The 15752-nt window shown below is 40.6% G+C and overlaps 1 protein-coding gene across 10 annotated transcripts in view; it reads right to left on the minus strand.

Annotated features, from left to right (window-relative positions):
- The window catches only part of LOC120373759 (activating transcription factor 7 interacting protein), a 180480-nt gene that overhangs the window by 66967 nt on the left and 97761 nt on the right, over positions 1–15752 (minus strand). For all 10 annotated transcript variants that reach the window (XM_039492622.1, XM_039492658.1, XM_039492650.1 and 7 more), the window contains 3 exons: positions 12551–12640; positions 11046–11191; positions 1312–1449 (listed from right to left, as the gene is read on the minus strand). In XM_039492622.1, the coding sequence (XP_039348556.1) occupies positions 1312–1449; positions 11046–11191; positions 12551–12640 (374 nt within the window). The remainder of the gene's footprint in view (positions 1–1311; positions 1450–11045; positions 11192–12550; positions 12641–15752) is intronic.

Here is a 15752-nt window from a genome sequence, read left to right on the forward strand (position 1 = left end):
TGGACATACTGCCTAGAGCCCATTCCCTCTGCTTTCCTTCATCCATTGGCAGATCCTGATCCTTTACAGATGTCAGCTTCCATAGCTGGCTACTTCTGGTGGCACCAGTTAACGCGCCTCTCCTCCTACAAAGCAGCAGACCTTTGTATAGGCAGCTATGCTGCCTCCTCCTCATTTCCAGTATCTTTTATAGACACCCAGGTTCCTCTTTGCAATGAAACATCTGTATGAAGAACTGGAAGCAAGGAGCCATCCCCATGAGACCTGCTGGCTCTCCATAGACAGTGAGCTTCACAGACAATGATTTGGGAAACTCTGATCTAAAAAACCTGGCTCAAACTCCCCACCTTTTACATATTTTTACAAGGTAATAAGGAATGCTGCAATCTGTATGACGTATATTAATTATATGTGCTGCAGAAGCACCTAAGGGCCATGGATTAGATTCCTATTGTGTTAGGCTTTTTACAAACACACAAAGATTGTCCTTGCCCTTATGAACTTAAAATATAAGTATGACTAACATAAAAAAAATGCACAGGTCACATGCATTTTCAATTTATTTGACAGCAATATTACATAGCTTGGTGCCGCAATACTGTGATGATGGGTATACTGAAAAATGCCCTAGGTACTATAGATCAGTCTGTGCAAGGCTTATGTCAATAGATCATTAGCGTTCTTGACATGAGCCTTGCACAGACTGATTGAACATGTATTCAGTAGCCCCAGGTTTGGAAGATTCCACACTTTCTGCAGGAAGATTGGGGCAGCTCAAAAAAAAAAAAAAAAAAAATGAACACAGCAACTCCACACCTTTGTTTAAACACAGGAAGCATTCATATCCCTATCACAGTAGAATTCTTCAGTCTGCCTGGGAACTGGACATGAACTCATGTCTAGTGGTGGTTCTTCATTTAAATCTTCTTCCAACAGCAGGCTCTCCCCCCACCCTTCTTTTTTTAAAATGGGTTCATTTCTACTCTACGGGACCACAAATGAGACAGATTTCCATGCAGGTCATTTATTTGAAGTAAGTCTGTAAAAGTGGCAGTGCAGAGTAGAAAAGTGATTTACTAATGACTAAAGGGTTTATTTTCTTCATACTATACAATTCTTGCTCCTACTATCTGACCAGTGACTTGCTTCCAGGAGTGTTCCACCTTCTCCAACAGTAAAAATAATGGATTGTTGTTTTTTGTTTAAGGAATCAATTGACTTCCATTAGTAACAGCCAGATGGGGCCTATTGCTAGTTGAGAAGCTAGTTTTTAAACAATGCCATACTGTGCCATGTAAAACACATAAGTACCTGTAGTTCAGTAAGCACAGTTTTATGCCTCTTGCTACATTCTATCTTCTCTACTCGTGTTTTCAGATCTGCCAAAGTCTTGTCAAATACAGCACACTGCAGAGCACTGAGTTTCTCCTCTAACAACCTCTGGACGACCTAGAAAAATATGCAAACATACATTACCAGTACTCGGGAGGCTGGCAATGTCTTTATGCACAGCATACATTCAGCATCTTGTCACATACAAAGATTGATGCTGTCATTCTGTCAATCAAATAACCATCTGATCATCAGTACCATGATATTTAAGTATTTTTGTAGATGCAGAGTTAGAAAAAAGAATTCCTCATCTTGAGTTTTAATATATATAGATGGACTCTCTGCCAGTTGCTGAACAAGTCCCATCTTTCTATAGCATGATAAACATGTATAATCCTACCAAAGCAGTTTTTATAAGATCCTTAATAATAGTGTGAAAGGCACTGTGGTAAAGTTTTGTGTAAATTGACTTTTCCCTGACCTTATTTCTGTCACCATAGATCCTGACATTTTAGAACTGGAATTTAAGAAATTCAGTGGAAAGAACAAACCTAACATTTCTTTCAGACACAGTTTTCCTCCAACACAACTGACCTATGCTCCCATCTGTGGAAAGAGAAGTTGTACAGTAACTAGAGTGAGATGTGTGGCCTTTATCTGTATTTCATTGTGCGTGCACATGTACCCATGCACCTGAAACTGGAAAATTTTTATGAGCAGTGTCCACTGGTCCATGCTTGCACCCTTCTCCACATACTCCAAACTGAGGGCATAAGGGGTAGACCAACCACCTCTCCAGTTTCTTCTCTACCATTAATCATATATATCATATGATCTGGTGGTGAATACACCAGTTCCAAAGATTGACAGCTTCTATACACAGAGAGGTTGTTGATGTAGAACACTGTTGTCATGTTGTCTGACATCACCAGAACATGGAGGATTCGTAGGAATCTCTTACAGGTCTCGCAGACTGCATGCTGTTTAGTAGGCTCCTGTGCATTCTGAACTCTGGGGGAGTCCACATCCCTTATACTGTATAGAATTCTAGATAGGTGCCCCACCCTAACAATGAGACACCCATGATTGAAGTCTTGGGGGGGGAGGGGCGGGGGCAGAGGAATGAAGAGGCCCCCCTCCACACACACTTGCTCCCTTTTCTCCCACCACGCTAAAGAAGTTTGCACTCTGAGTGGGGAGTGAGACAAGTTTGTCCATACTGTGTCTGTTCAGCACAAACTGTCCAAGGCCAAGCTTGGAGTAACCAAAGTGAAGTCTCACAAAGAGTATCATACAGTTATGGGAAGCCATGTGATCTAGTATGATGATCTATGACAGATGTGATGTCTGTGGGCTCAGCTGGACCTGAGTGACAAGTTCCTTTATGGATTGGCATCTGTCCTGTGGAAGGTATACTTTGGCACTTACTGAGTCCAGTGTTGCCACGATGAACTCTACAGTCTGCATGGGAACTAAAATGGACTTTTCTGTGTTTACATAGATTCCCAATGAACACAGAAGATTGACAGAGATGAGGTTGCTGTCCTCCTGATGAGATTTTGTCATCAGTAACCAGCCGCTGAGGTAGAAGAAAACTGATGATGTATGGCATCAGGAGTGACTGCCACAACTTACTGTACCTTTGCAGATACCCTTAGCACTATTACAGGCTTGAAGGGGGCACCTCTGTACTGACAGTGGTTCATACCTACTGTGAAACCTCGAGTATCTTCTGTGTGAGGGGCAGATGTAGGCATCTTTTGTATCACGAGCTGCAAACCAGTCATATTTGTTCAGAGAAAGTATTCATTATTGAAACCAGGGTGACCATGCTGAACCTCAATCCACAGATGAAGACACTGAGCTGTTTGAGATATAAGATGTGTCTTCATCCTCCCTTCTTTTTGTGGATGAACATTTTTTTCCAGTAAAAACCCTTTCCCTAGTACTGAGGCGGCACCAGCTTTATGGTTCCTTGATGAAGGATGGAATTTAGTTCTTGAAATAACAACCATGAGAGAGAGTGATTCCTGAAGGAGGCTAGGGAAAGGGGTTTTGGTGGTGGAAGGGAAAGAAACTCTGTGTTGTTGTTGGTATGAATGATGTTGAGGACCCATTTGCCTGTTGTCTGCCAACCTTAGCAAAGAACAACCTAGATGGCCACTACATTGGGCAGAAGAACATGATATCTGGTGTAATTTGCCGCTTTTGAAGATCCCATCAAAAATATTTCTTAGTGGGAGGTTGGGAATGGAAGGCGGAAGAACGTTGTGCTTGCTCCGCTGCACCCTCTGTTGTTTCTCGGTGGTTCATAGCCTCTCTGATGATAAAAAGGTTGAGATGCCAGTTGTTGCCTATACAGTTGCTGCCTGTGGAATTTCCTCCTTGGCACTGAAGTATAGATCCCCCATAATGGAGGGTTGCCCTTGTGCTCTTCAATGAGTGCAATGAATCATCTGTCTTCTCACTGATCAGGTTGTTCCCTGTAGGGCAAATCCTCTACTGTAAATTGGACTTTCCTGGGAAACCCAGAGGGCTGAAGCCATGATGCTTTATGCATGGCAATAGCAGTCACCATCAATAAGGAGGCTGTGTCTGCTGCATCAACTAAGGCTTAAGTGGGTTGTACTGGCAATCCATTCACTTTCTTTAATGAGTGCATGGAACTGTATTCTGTCCTTCTGTGGGAGCTTATTAGTAAATTCCAGCAGCTTGGAATAACTGGCACAATCATATTTTGACATTTTACGGAACTGCAGGCTGACTAAAGCGAAAATGAAAACAAAAACAAAAAACCAATCAAACAAACAAACAAAAAAAGTTTCTTCTCTAACAGGTCCTTATCGGAAGTGGCGGATTTTGGTTGATGTTACCTGCTTCCGCTTCTTTCAGTGACTGTTTGGAGCACTAAGGTGTTCAGGGCAAGCTGTGTAAATAAAAAAAATTGCGCCCTTGACTGGTACAAAGTACATCTTTTCTGTCCTTTTTGGATTTGGAAAAAGCACGTGTCTCGGGCATGCCAGACCACGTTGGTATGTTCTAAGATGGCTTCATTAATGGGGAGTACCACATTGCTAGGCCCTGCACTTTGTAGAGCGTTGAGGAGTTTGTGAGATCTCTCTTGCACTTCCTCCACAGGGATTTGGAATGTGTCAGAGACCTTACTTAATATGTAGGGCCCTACCAAATTCATGGTCCATTTTGGTCAATTTCATGGTCATAGGATTTTAAAAATCATAAATTTCATTATTTTAGCCTATTTAAATCTAAAATTTCACCGTGATGTAATTGTAGGAGTCCTGAGCCCAGAAGGAGTTGTGGAGGGTCGCAAGGTTATTGTAGGGGTGTGTGTGGTACTGCTACATTTACTTCTGCGCTGCTGATGGCAGTGGCATTGTCTTCAGAGCTGAGCAGTTGGAGAGCAGCAGCAGCGCAGAAGGAAGGAAGGAAGGCATGGTATGGTATTGCCACCCTTACTTCTCCACTACTGCTGGCAGGATGCTGCCTTCAAAGCTGGGTGCCTGGCCAACAGACGCTGCTCTCCAGCTGCCCAACTCTGAAGACAGCACAGAATTAAGGGTGTCAATACTGCAAGCCCCCTAAAATAAACTTGTGACCCCTCCTGCAACTCCCTTTTGGGTCAGGACCCCCAATATAAGAAACACTGATCTTCCCAGTGAAATCTGAAATCTATGACAGCATAGAGGGTAAAAGCACGCAAAAGATCAGATTTCACAGTCCATGATGCGTTTTTCAAAGGTCTATTAATAGGTCTAGGGGATGATGGTGACAGTCTCGTCAGAGCTATCTGTTCTGGATCTTCCTTCTCCTCCATTAGTTCCTGAGGGGTTCCAGTTCCTCTCTGTAAGGAGAGGGATGTCATGATTCCTGATGTGGTCATACCAATTCATGATAGCATATATATGGGTCCTATGGTCCCAATAAGAGCAATCCAATGATGACTGAGGCCCAAAGGCATAGGGTACTACTGGCCCCAAGATGGGTACACTATCTTAACAATATAAAGGAGCCCAGGAGATTCTGGATCCTCTATCTGGGCTAATCTCCCACTTTGGTGGAGGTGATGATGCTCTCTCGCTCATGCCTGATTCACCTGAAGAGAAATAGGTAGTTTCAATTCCATGGGTGGTATTGTGGCTCTTGTGATGCCACAGCTGGTGGAGGGTACTGGAGAACTACTCCCTCTTTCATGCCATCCCTGGACTGGTGGTGTCAGGGTCTTTCATGTGAGGACTGGAGCTGAGAGTACTGGAGACTCCAAGGACGATGACTATATCCTCAAGGTTAATAGCTCTCCCCCCAGATGTGAAGCAGTGCAGAGGACTCCCGTTCTGTACAGGTGGAGTTTGTCTGGTCAGAGTCTTTGGTGCCAGTCGACCAGTCTTTGGAGTGCAACAGTTCCCCTGGCAGGAGGCACTTGGTGCTTCTCTTTTGTTGGTACCATGGATGGTATTGCTCCTGTGAATGATGCTGGTCTTAGAGCACTCTTGCTGTTCAGAAATCGGAGACTGTGTCCCTTATGTGCTCCTGAGCCTCCTGAACCAGGAAATGAAGTCTCACTTGACTTAGATAATGTAAGGGAAGAGGTCATCCTCTTGGAAGCAGACCTGGAGGGGGATTTCTCTCATCTCTTATGAAGATGTTTGCCACCCTCCTGATGTTCCTTAGTGGAGGAGTCTTCAGTTCTACTGCTATCAGCCCTGGAACTGGAAGTCGTCATGCTTGTAGGCATGCTCCTTGGTGCGTCTGCCAACTGATTAGAGGACTGTTCAGGCTGGGGCCCAGCTGTGGAATCCATAAGAAATTTTCTAAGCATATACTCACAGGCTTGGCGAGTTCTGCTGGGGAAGGATCAGCATATGCTGTACTTTGAGGAAATACAAGATTGCCCAAAGCAGCAGAGGAACTTTAGGTGAACATTGCTGACTAGGAAGTCCAAGGACAGGAAACAGTTCTTGAATCTTGGGATCTTGGGCATATTAGTCACCCACGGGGGGGGGGGGGGAATTCCCCCCCCTTAAACTTGTCATAACTTGCTAAATATTAAATAACTATCTAAAAGTAGTACAATAGATGCTTTACAATTATGTACAGGTAAAAAAAAGTAGCAAATGCTGCAGACCCTGAAGGGTTCCATTTCAGAACACAGGCAATAGAAAGAAACTGGAGAGTCATTTGGTCCGCACTGCCCCTTATGTCCTTGATTCCGAGCACAAGGAGAAGAAGAGCACAAGCACAGACCAGTTGACCCTTCTAACAAAAATCTTCTGGTCTCAGGAGCATGGGACTCTCATGCACCCACAGTGGAATACACAGAGAGACCATCACTCCAAGAAGCAGCTAAAATTCTAAGTGCTGAAAAAGAAAATTGGAGAATATTTTGAGCAGAAGTTCTATCATTTCTAACGCTAGGGTGTTTCTCCAATCACACAACTGTAAAAGGAGCAAAACTTTCTTGAAACCCACAAATAATACTGCTCTACAGCCAAAATGCTTCTGAAATAAATGTAGTCAAACTTTACTAATTCTGGGTCACTGAGAACGAAAATGATGCTTAAAATTGTTGATTGGCTCTAGTTTTCAAGATATGCTATTGGGTCAGTATAAACGACCCTTGACTTGGGAATGGCGGAGGATAAGTGAGTTATAAAGGGAAGGGATCTCAATTTAAGCCAGAAATGACTAAAATACATCTTTGACTGGATCGATGAATAAATCTATGACTGGGTTTGGACAGTACTTGCTTTTTAGGCAAAACAATGAATGATGCAATCTGAAGCTGGTATTGCATCATACATGATATGAATTGCATCATGTTATTCCTAGAAGTCATGGATGATGCAATCATAACGAAGCTTACATCACTCTGCTGAACAAATTGCCCTATATCAGCTCTAGAAATCATACAGTGTCGTGCTCTCTTATTTGTCAGTGTTTGATTTTGCAAAGGGACACATTTCTGTTTAGCCAAAGTGAGCAGAGATGCCTCGTACTTGTGTGAACAGTGCAGATAACTTCTGCTATGTTTGTGGTGAAGTGACTTTTGCATCACAAAAGCGCAGTATAACCACTATGGTTAAGAAAGCCTATCACCTTTATTTTGGCTGCAAAATTGGAGATCAGGACAAGAGGTGGGCCCCACACATATGCTGCAACACTTGTGCAACAAATCTTCACCAGTGGTTGAACAGGAAAAGGAAATCTATGCCTTTTGCAGTGCCAATGATTTGGAGAGAGCCAACAGATCATACCAGCAATTGTTACTTCTGCATGGTGCCTCCAGTTGGGAAAGGTGTGTCAAAGAAGAAAAAGTGGACTGTGCATTATCCAAACATTCCATCAGCTATACGCCCAGTACCCCACGGAGAAGGACTGCCGGTTCCTGATGCACCAGAATCATTCTCACTTGAGTCAGATGAGGAAGAGGATGAAACTTCTGGTCCTGAACCATCAATGTCACAGGACCCACATTTTCTCCCATCCTCCTCCTCTGAACCACACCTCATAACACAAGGTGAACTGAATGACCTTGTCAGGCAGAGCTGTTGGGCTCCAGACTACAGCAGTGGAATCTCCTGGCAGGTGATGTTAGGGTTTCCATGTTCGGTGACCATCAAAAGGATCTTGTCCCATTCTTCTTCATGGAAAGTGATCTTGTAGCCTGCAACAACATCGATAGTGTGATGGCAGCCCTCAACATCGCAACTTTCATGAGTCTTAAAGCTGTTTTACTGCATAATGGCAATGTTTTGCCATCAATTCCAGTTGGTCATGCAGTCCATATGAAGGAAACCTATGACAACATGAAACAACTTTTGAGGTGCATAAACTATGACCAACATCAGTGGCAGCTTTGTGGCGATTTGAAGGTTGTTGCTCTCTTGCTTGGTCTGCAGACTGGATACACAAAGTACTGCTGTTTTCTCTGCGAATGGGATAGTCGTGCAAGAGATTCCCACTACATCAAGAAAGATTGGCCACTCCGACAGTCATTGGAGCCTGGGAGGAAAAGTGTTCAGCATCCACCACTTGTTGATTCAAGGAAGATTTTGTTACCACCCTTACACATCAAGCTGGGTCTGATGAAGAACTTTGTCAAGGCCATTGACAAAACACAAGCAGCTTTCAAGTACCGCCGTGGAAAATTTCCAAGTTTAAGTGAAGCTAAGATAAAGGAAGGTGTCTTTGTTGGTCCTCAGATTCGTTAACTTCTTCGAGATGATGCATTTGACCATGCACTGCGTGGCAAGGAAAAGACGGCATGGAAAGCCTTCCAGTTAGTGGCAATAAATTTTCTCGGAAACAACAAGGCAGACAACTACAGGTTGTTGGTGGAAAACCTCCTCAAGGCATACAAAAGCCTTGGTTGCAACATGTCACTAAAGATACATTTTTTGCACTCTCATCTAGATTTTTTTCCCACCGAACTGCGGAGCAGTGAGCGACGAGCATGGCGAGTAATTTCACCAGGACATTGCAACAATGGAGAAACGCTATCAGGGCAAATGGAGTCCATCAATACTTGCAGACTATTGCTGGACAGTGACAAGAGATGCTCCATTTAATGAATACAAGAGACAAGCCAAGAAGCGCCGAGTAGACACTGAATAGGACTAAACTATGTACATAAAAGTTTTTTGCCTTTTGTTTCATAATAAATTTTAGTTAGATAACCCTTTTGCTGATTTTTAAAGTGTTACATAAACAGGACAGGTGAAATATTATCATGTAAAGCAACCATAAACACATGAAAAGACCTAGGGTTTACAATTTATGATTAAAACTCTACTATCTACACAATATACATAGACATAAAATGTAAAAACTTAAATATCTTAGAAACAGTAGCCAGTTGTTTTAATTGTCATATTTGAATTCAGCACATCAAAATACATAAAAAATACCACATTTTATCTCTGAAGCAGACGACTTCTCAAAAATTGTAGACCAGTGTAATTTTTTCTCTCTAAAGGTTTTAATTTAATGTTACTATCTACTATATCAGTAAAGTTGCAGCAAACACCATGCAGGCTGCATTCTTGTTTGCAGAGAAGGACAGTGGTTCATTAGTGAAGGTGTTCTCTTAGGCCCAGCCTAAATTTAAAATGTATTTTATACTTGGCTCTGATCTAAAGAGCATTTCAAACATAGCTGCTTCTGAACTTTTTCCAAATGTAGTTTAGTTCCCAACACAGACAAATTTTGAAGATGTCCACACACTTAAAAAAAAAAAAAAAAATCCTAGCCTATGCTTCAACCAGGCAACAAGTGGAAGACGCCTGTCCTTCCATACCTGCGGAGTCAGTCTGGTCAGAGAGTCTTTGCTGGAGCATGACAGTACCACTGGTGTAGGAAAATGTAGAAAACATTTTTATTGTAAATCCCTATTTGAAATTAGATTTGACACTCATTCATACTGATTGTCCAAACAGTATTTGAAAATGGTTCAATACACTTTTGAACACATTTTCAAAAACAACTCCAAATGAGATAGCTCTCACTCCTCTTCCTCCCTCACCAACTCTCCAACAAAAAGCAGCAGACAATACTATATATTCCTGAATTTTTTTAAAGGTTAAAAATATACTAAATTTTGTTTTTTAAATCCTTGAGATATTCTCTGTACTTCACCAAGAAATAATAGGATACAAACATTCTTATCCTCCCGGAAGTCATACTTAAACTACAGCTAGATAGTTGGAGCAACAAAATCAGTAAAATTTCAAAGTAAAGCATTAGAATCTTTTATAATACTTATAAGCCAACCTCAGCATGAATGATTTCAGACTGAAAGAGGTGAGCATCACCAACAATTATACATTAAAAAGATATTGCCTAGTTATACAGGACCCCAAATTTGACCTGCTTGAGAATACTTATAATTTGATGGAGAACATTCTCCAGATTTTGCATTTTATATAGTGATTACATACAAAAACCAACAAAAGAATGTTACATAGGTTGTAAAGTTGAGTACTTGAAAGTTAGGAAATGCCAAATTTAAGATTTGTCCATGAAATCTTAATTCACCCTACCTCCTCTTGTAACACACTCTTCAATTACATGATCAATACTATTTTTTCCACAGGATGTGGACAGTGCTCGAGGAATGATGCAGCATTTCGGTGGCGACGCCTCTGGATGACGCTGCTTATCGGCAGCATTTCGGCAGATGCTCGTCTGCCAGCCAGTACACGGGCGCACGTAGACACCCCGGCAGGCACCGCGTTGGGGACCCCTGACCTAGAAGGTCTTGATCAATAATAAGGACTGTGAAGGACACAGAATTATTAAAGCTAGCTAGAAGACACAGTCTATAATTCATGATCTCCTGATTCCCAATACAGTGTATCTTCCCTTGTAATTTAGGTCATGACTTCCCATAAATGAAATATGATAATTTACTATTACAGTAAAATAATAAAGGATTCCTTCTGCACAACAGTTTCTTTTCTCATTCATCCAAGTATTCTGGATGTCCACAAAATGTCTAATAATAAAAGCAGGAGTTTATGAAATTTAAAATGAAAATACAGTCAATGGACTGATTTTTGTGATTTTCAGGTTGATATGGAAATTATGTCCAAAGAAAAGAGGCTAGAACTCAAAGGGAAAGATCTACAATAGAAGAGCTGTGAGTTCCACCTAAAAACATTTCTGACACCTCCATTCTGCAGCAAGATCTAGTATACCTTTTGCAGCTTCTGGTTAATATCCCCTCTGGCTGTAATTTTTACTTGGAGTTCTGCTTCATACTCTTCTCCCATGTACCGACGACGTTTAGAATGTACGTTGTCTATATCCTCTGATTTGGAACGCTTCCTTCTTGACACTTCACCTGGAAGCATATGGCACAGGAACCACTGAGGAATTTTTTAACAGCAGCAACCAAAGGAAGCTTACAGCTATCAGTAGCTTCCTTTCTTTCAAGTCCAACCACTCATCATTCAAAGGATGACAGAATCTTGGGAAAAATCTCAGATATTAATTTTTTTTTTCATAAACCAGAAAACCCCTACACTGTGACTTCAATATGGAACTTTGATTCAATGCACCGAAGAACCACCACCCTTTAAACCTATAACACTCTAAAGAGACATACTCTGTACATTTAAATGTCATGAAAATATGCAGCCATCTTGGGCACACGGAGCCTGGCAAACTGCTCCCCCAAAATGCATGACTATTCTAGTACCATTCTTTCCTTCTCACTTACCTTCTTTACAATGGGCCTTCCTCACCTTTGAACCCTATAGAGATACATAGGGCAGTAATTCCCTGTACTGAGAGAAGGGGTGCAGCAGGATTCCCCATCCAGCCCCTCCCCCTCTCCTGCCACAGCATGCTGTAGGGACCTAAGTATATATACCATAGCCTGACTAAGCTACAATGAATGGAGGCTATTGTAAGCATAAATACAGAAAGAAAAAGGGAGCTTGGTACAAAAGGAGAAGACGGAGTAAGGGAGTAAAATTAAATTAAAAATTAAGTTTAATATTGGCTTAGAGAGATGGACTTGTATACCTTTTCCATCTCTTTTTATTGCATACCTGCTATGAGCTCTAACTCAAATCTTGTAGATATCTCTTTATTCATGGTTTTCAAATATGGTACAGCTAACTTTTAAAAATTTTAAAAATTTGCATTACCACCTAAACTACTTACCTATGTTTAGAAAAGTTTGATTTTTTAAATTTAAGATACTATTACAGTGCAAGTATCTATAGAATAAAGAGTATTTTTAAAGGAGGATACTGATTATTGCAGAGTGTCAACTTTCACATTTTTTCCTGTGAATTTTCATACCAAAAGAAAGCACAGGTGCTAAAGCTCCATCTCTGAGTTGTCCATCAGAAAGTATCTGCAAGTTTGGTAGAAATCAAACTCAAAAGAAAACCTCTGAGTGGAATGAGCATTGTCCCTGGACTATCAGACAGAAGTTTACTAGGAACATTCATGTGGTTAACAGTACTTCAGTAGCACGCATGCACTTCAACCTGCAGCTTTTAAAAATATATTATTAAGTTTAAGGTAGATATTTGGTTACTATGTAAATATTTCTCAATTAGATAACACACGTCTCACATTAAAGTACTGAAACAAAGGCTGAACCTGAGAATTTAATTCTAGAGCAACACTACACTAATATTGACAGGAAGAATGAAAGAATAAGACCTAACACCTTTATGGTACCTACTTCTCTCTGGATGTCTCTCTTCTTTGTGCTCTTCCTTTTCTCTCTCTTTATCCTGTTCCTTGCTTTCTTTTTCCTCCTCTTCCACCTCCTCTGCAAACACAACAGATGACCAAATTTTATTTCTTTACATTCATTGATAAAAACAGTATTAAAATGAGAGTCCTCGTGGAGGGTAAAATAATTCCACCGTCTCTTTGCAGTCAGTCTTGTTTTAGCTGATGAACCTTGGGATTCCTATGCATACTTGCACACAGCCATTTGAGAAAGGAAAAGAGAGGTGGGGGTGGGAAGGGAGGAAATACCTTGAAAATTAAAATAACTACAGTACAAATCAGAGTAAATTCTCCATTTATTTAAACAGCTTGAAGATCACCTGACTTTCTGAAAGTTGTCGTTAAACTACTGAAGAAATAAAGGGTTTCACTTAAAGTGATGTTAAAATGGCTGCCTACCAGATGTCACTTTGCATTTTTCATGAAAGAGGTACACAAAAGCTTTAGTTCTTCACTAACAAAGTATTCATATTTTTATATTTCTTTTTGTAAATAAATCCACGTTTAGATTATGTTGGAAGCCATAAGGTGGAGAAGTTTTTCCCCCCCACCTTTAATATTCCTAAACTAATAAGTGAAAGAAGGCGGTTGAGGTAATTTTTTTTTTAATGAGACCAACTTTTGTTGATGATAGATACAAGGTTTTGAGCTTACACAGAGCTCTTCTTCAGATCTGGGAAATGTAATCAGTGTGAAAATTAAAATATGAAAAAAAGCATCAGGCTGGGATTAATAGCTTATAGATTGTTGTAATAAGTCATAAATCCAGTGTCTCTTTTCAGTCCATGATTTTTAGTGTCTAGCAAACTGATGAATTTAAGCTCACAGGCTCATCTTTTGAAGGTGTAGTGAAGGCTGCCTTTGAGGATGAGGGCTGAAATCAAATATACAGTGATAGCTTTGTGAAAAGTGTTCACCCACAGTTGATATAGTATGTTTGTCTTTTATTGTTTTTCTGTGAGAGTTTGAGCATAGAGATTGTTTCATTTCACGAACACAGCTGTTACTGGAGTATTTAGTGCACCTCTTGCCTTATTGTCCTTAAAGGGGTTAAACTAGATGCTCAGGGTGCTCATAAAAGTGGAGCTTGTAAGAGCATGTGTAAGTGACTGGGGGGGGGGGGGATGTCAAAATGTCTCACTGTTTTCAGGGGTCTAGGGCAGCGGCATCACTTGTCCCCCAAAAAGGGACTTTGACAAGAAGTCTGAGGTCAGGAGTCCTTCCTAAAACCCCATAGCTAGAACAGTGACTGAACTATGTTCATCTGGAAGCATGTGGGATCCAGCAATTGTGTCCACTTGCAACAGACTGGTGATAAATGACCAAATGGAGTGGTACTGGGCCACACTGTAGCAAATTGGAAGAACTACTAAATGATGTGCCTCAGAACACAGCTACCAAATTTTCATCCAAGAATGTGAAAGAGTCCAGTTTGACGGTTAGAAAGAACATGCAAAGAGAACATTGTATAGGTGTCTTCCAAGAAATTAGCCACACTCTTCAAAAGAGAGTTTAAATACCATCAAGACAAGAATCTTTGGTTACCTAATAGACTGTGGTGATTCAAGATCTAATCCATGTAGGAACAATTCATTTTAAAAGCAGTTTATCCTTTTTGGAAAGAAACTTGTCACTTTATTGTCCTGAATGAATAGAATTTTACAGGTATACATATGCCAAGAGTGTGCCATCTTCCTTCTGTTGGGCCTTTGAGGTTGGGGCAAAAAATGGAAAATACTTCCTGTTTAAGGTAGTCAGGGCCAAAATACCTTTGGCAGAAAAGGGAGCTATTCAGAGACATTTTGTTGTTATTTAAAATCAAACATGGCTTATTACAGTATGGCCACAGATCATGGCCCCCAGTATGCTACTTCAAGGGTAAGAAGTCTCTTAGGAAAGCTGGGCATCGTACATTAAAAGGGATAAAAAGACTCTAGGGAAGCAGTGATGGATTTCTAAGTTAGCTTCTGAAGAAGCATGGCTTTGTGAAATCTGGAGACAAGGAAAGCCTGTCTCAGGGAAGCTAGAATAATCCAATAGTCTTTCCCTGAACTGCAGACAACAGGGTACGGCACTTGTGCAATCCTTTCTGGAGGAAATCAAATATGTTAGCCATTGCAGATTTGATTAATCTGATCGATTTATTTTGTACCAATTTTGACCAGATTCTGTAGTATGATGAGGAGGCACACAATCACCTTCCTTTGTGAAAGGGTTCCCTATTGATCTCCATTGCTAGCTGTGTCAACTCTCTCTCTGTTCAACAACCATTAATTTAGAGAACATTTTAAGTCTGGATGAAAAATTTAACCCAGGGATAAAAGTTTTAACATTTTGAGAAGGAATGCCTATCCCCAAATAATCCATCCATTTCTAAGGTCTCTGTCCATACCATCTAAAAGTGCCAAACCAGAGTGGTGTACCAGGCCCTGTAGTTTCAGTCTTCTGCCACCAAGATGATCTGAGCATTGTCTTTCCTTGTTTTCTTAAGAACTTTGAGAATCAGGAAGTACCAGAGGGAAGGTGTAACCATGATGGCTAATTCACATATGTGGCCTCTAAATAACAGTTGCAGCACTCTTGCCCAAACTTTCCAATTCGGATGCTTAAAAGTTAGGTACCTACTAGGGCTGTCAATTAATCGCAGTTAAATCATGCATTTAACTCAAAAAAATTAATCGCGATTAATCGCAGTTTTAATTGCACTGTTAAACAAGAGACTACCAATGAAATTAAATATTTTGGATGTTTTTCTACATTTTCATATATATCTTGTATTCTGTGTTGTAATTGAAATCAAAGAGTATATTTTGATTACAAATATTTGCACTGTAAAAATGATAAACATAAGAAATAGTATTTCTTAATTCACCTCATGCAAGTACTGTAGTGCAATCTTTCTCCTGAAAGTGCAACTTACAAATGTAGATTTTTGTTGTTGTTACATAACTGCACTAAAAACAAAACAATGTAAAAACTTCAGAGGCTACAAGTCCACTGAGTCCTACTTCTTGTTCAGCCAATCGCTAAGACAAACAAGTTTGTTACATTTACAGGAGATAATGCTGCCCTCCTCTTATTTACAGTGTCACCAGAAAGTGAGAACAGGCATTTGCATGGCACTTTTGTAGCCAGCATTGCAAAGTATT

This window comes from Mauremys reevesii, linkage group 1 (assembly GCF_016161935.1).
Source record: "Mauremys reevesii isolate NIE-2019 linkage group 1, ASM1616193v1, whole genome shotgun sequence".
In the NCBI taxonomy this organism is placed as follows: domain Eukaryota; kingdom Metazoa; phylum Chordata; order Testudines; family Geoemydidae; genus Mauremys; species Mauremys reevesii.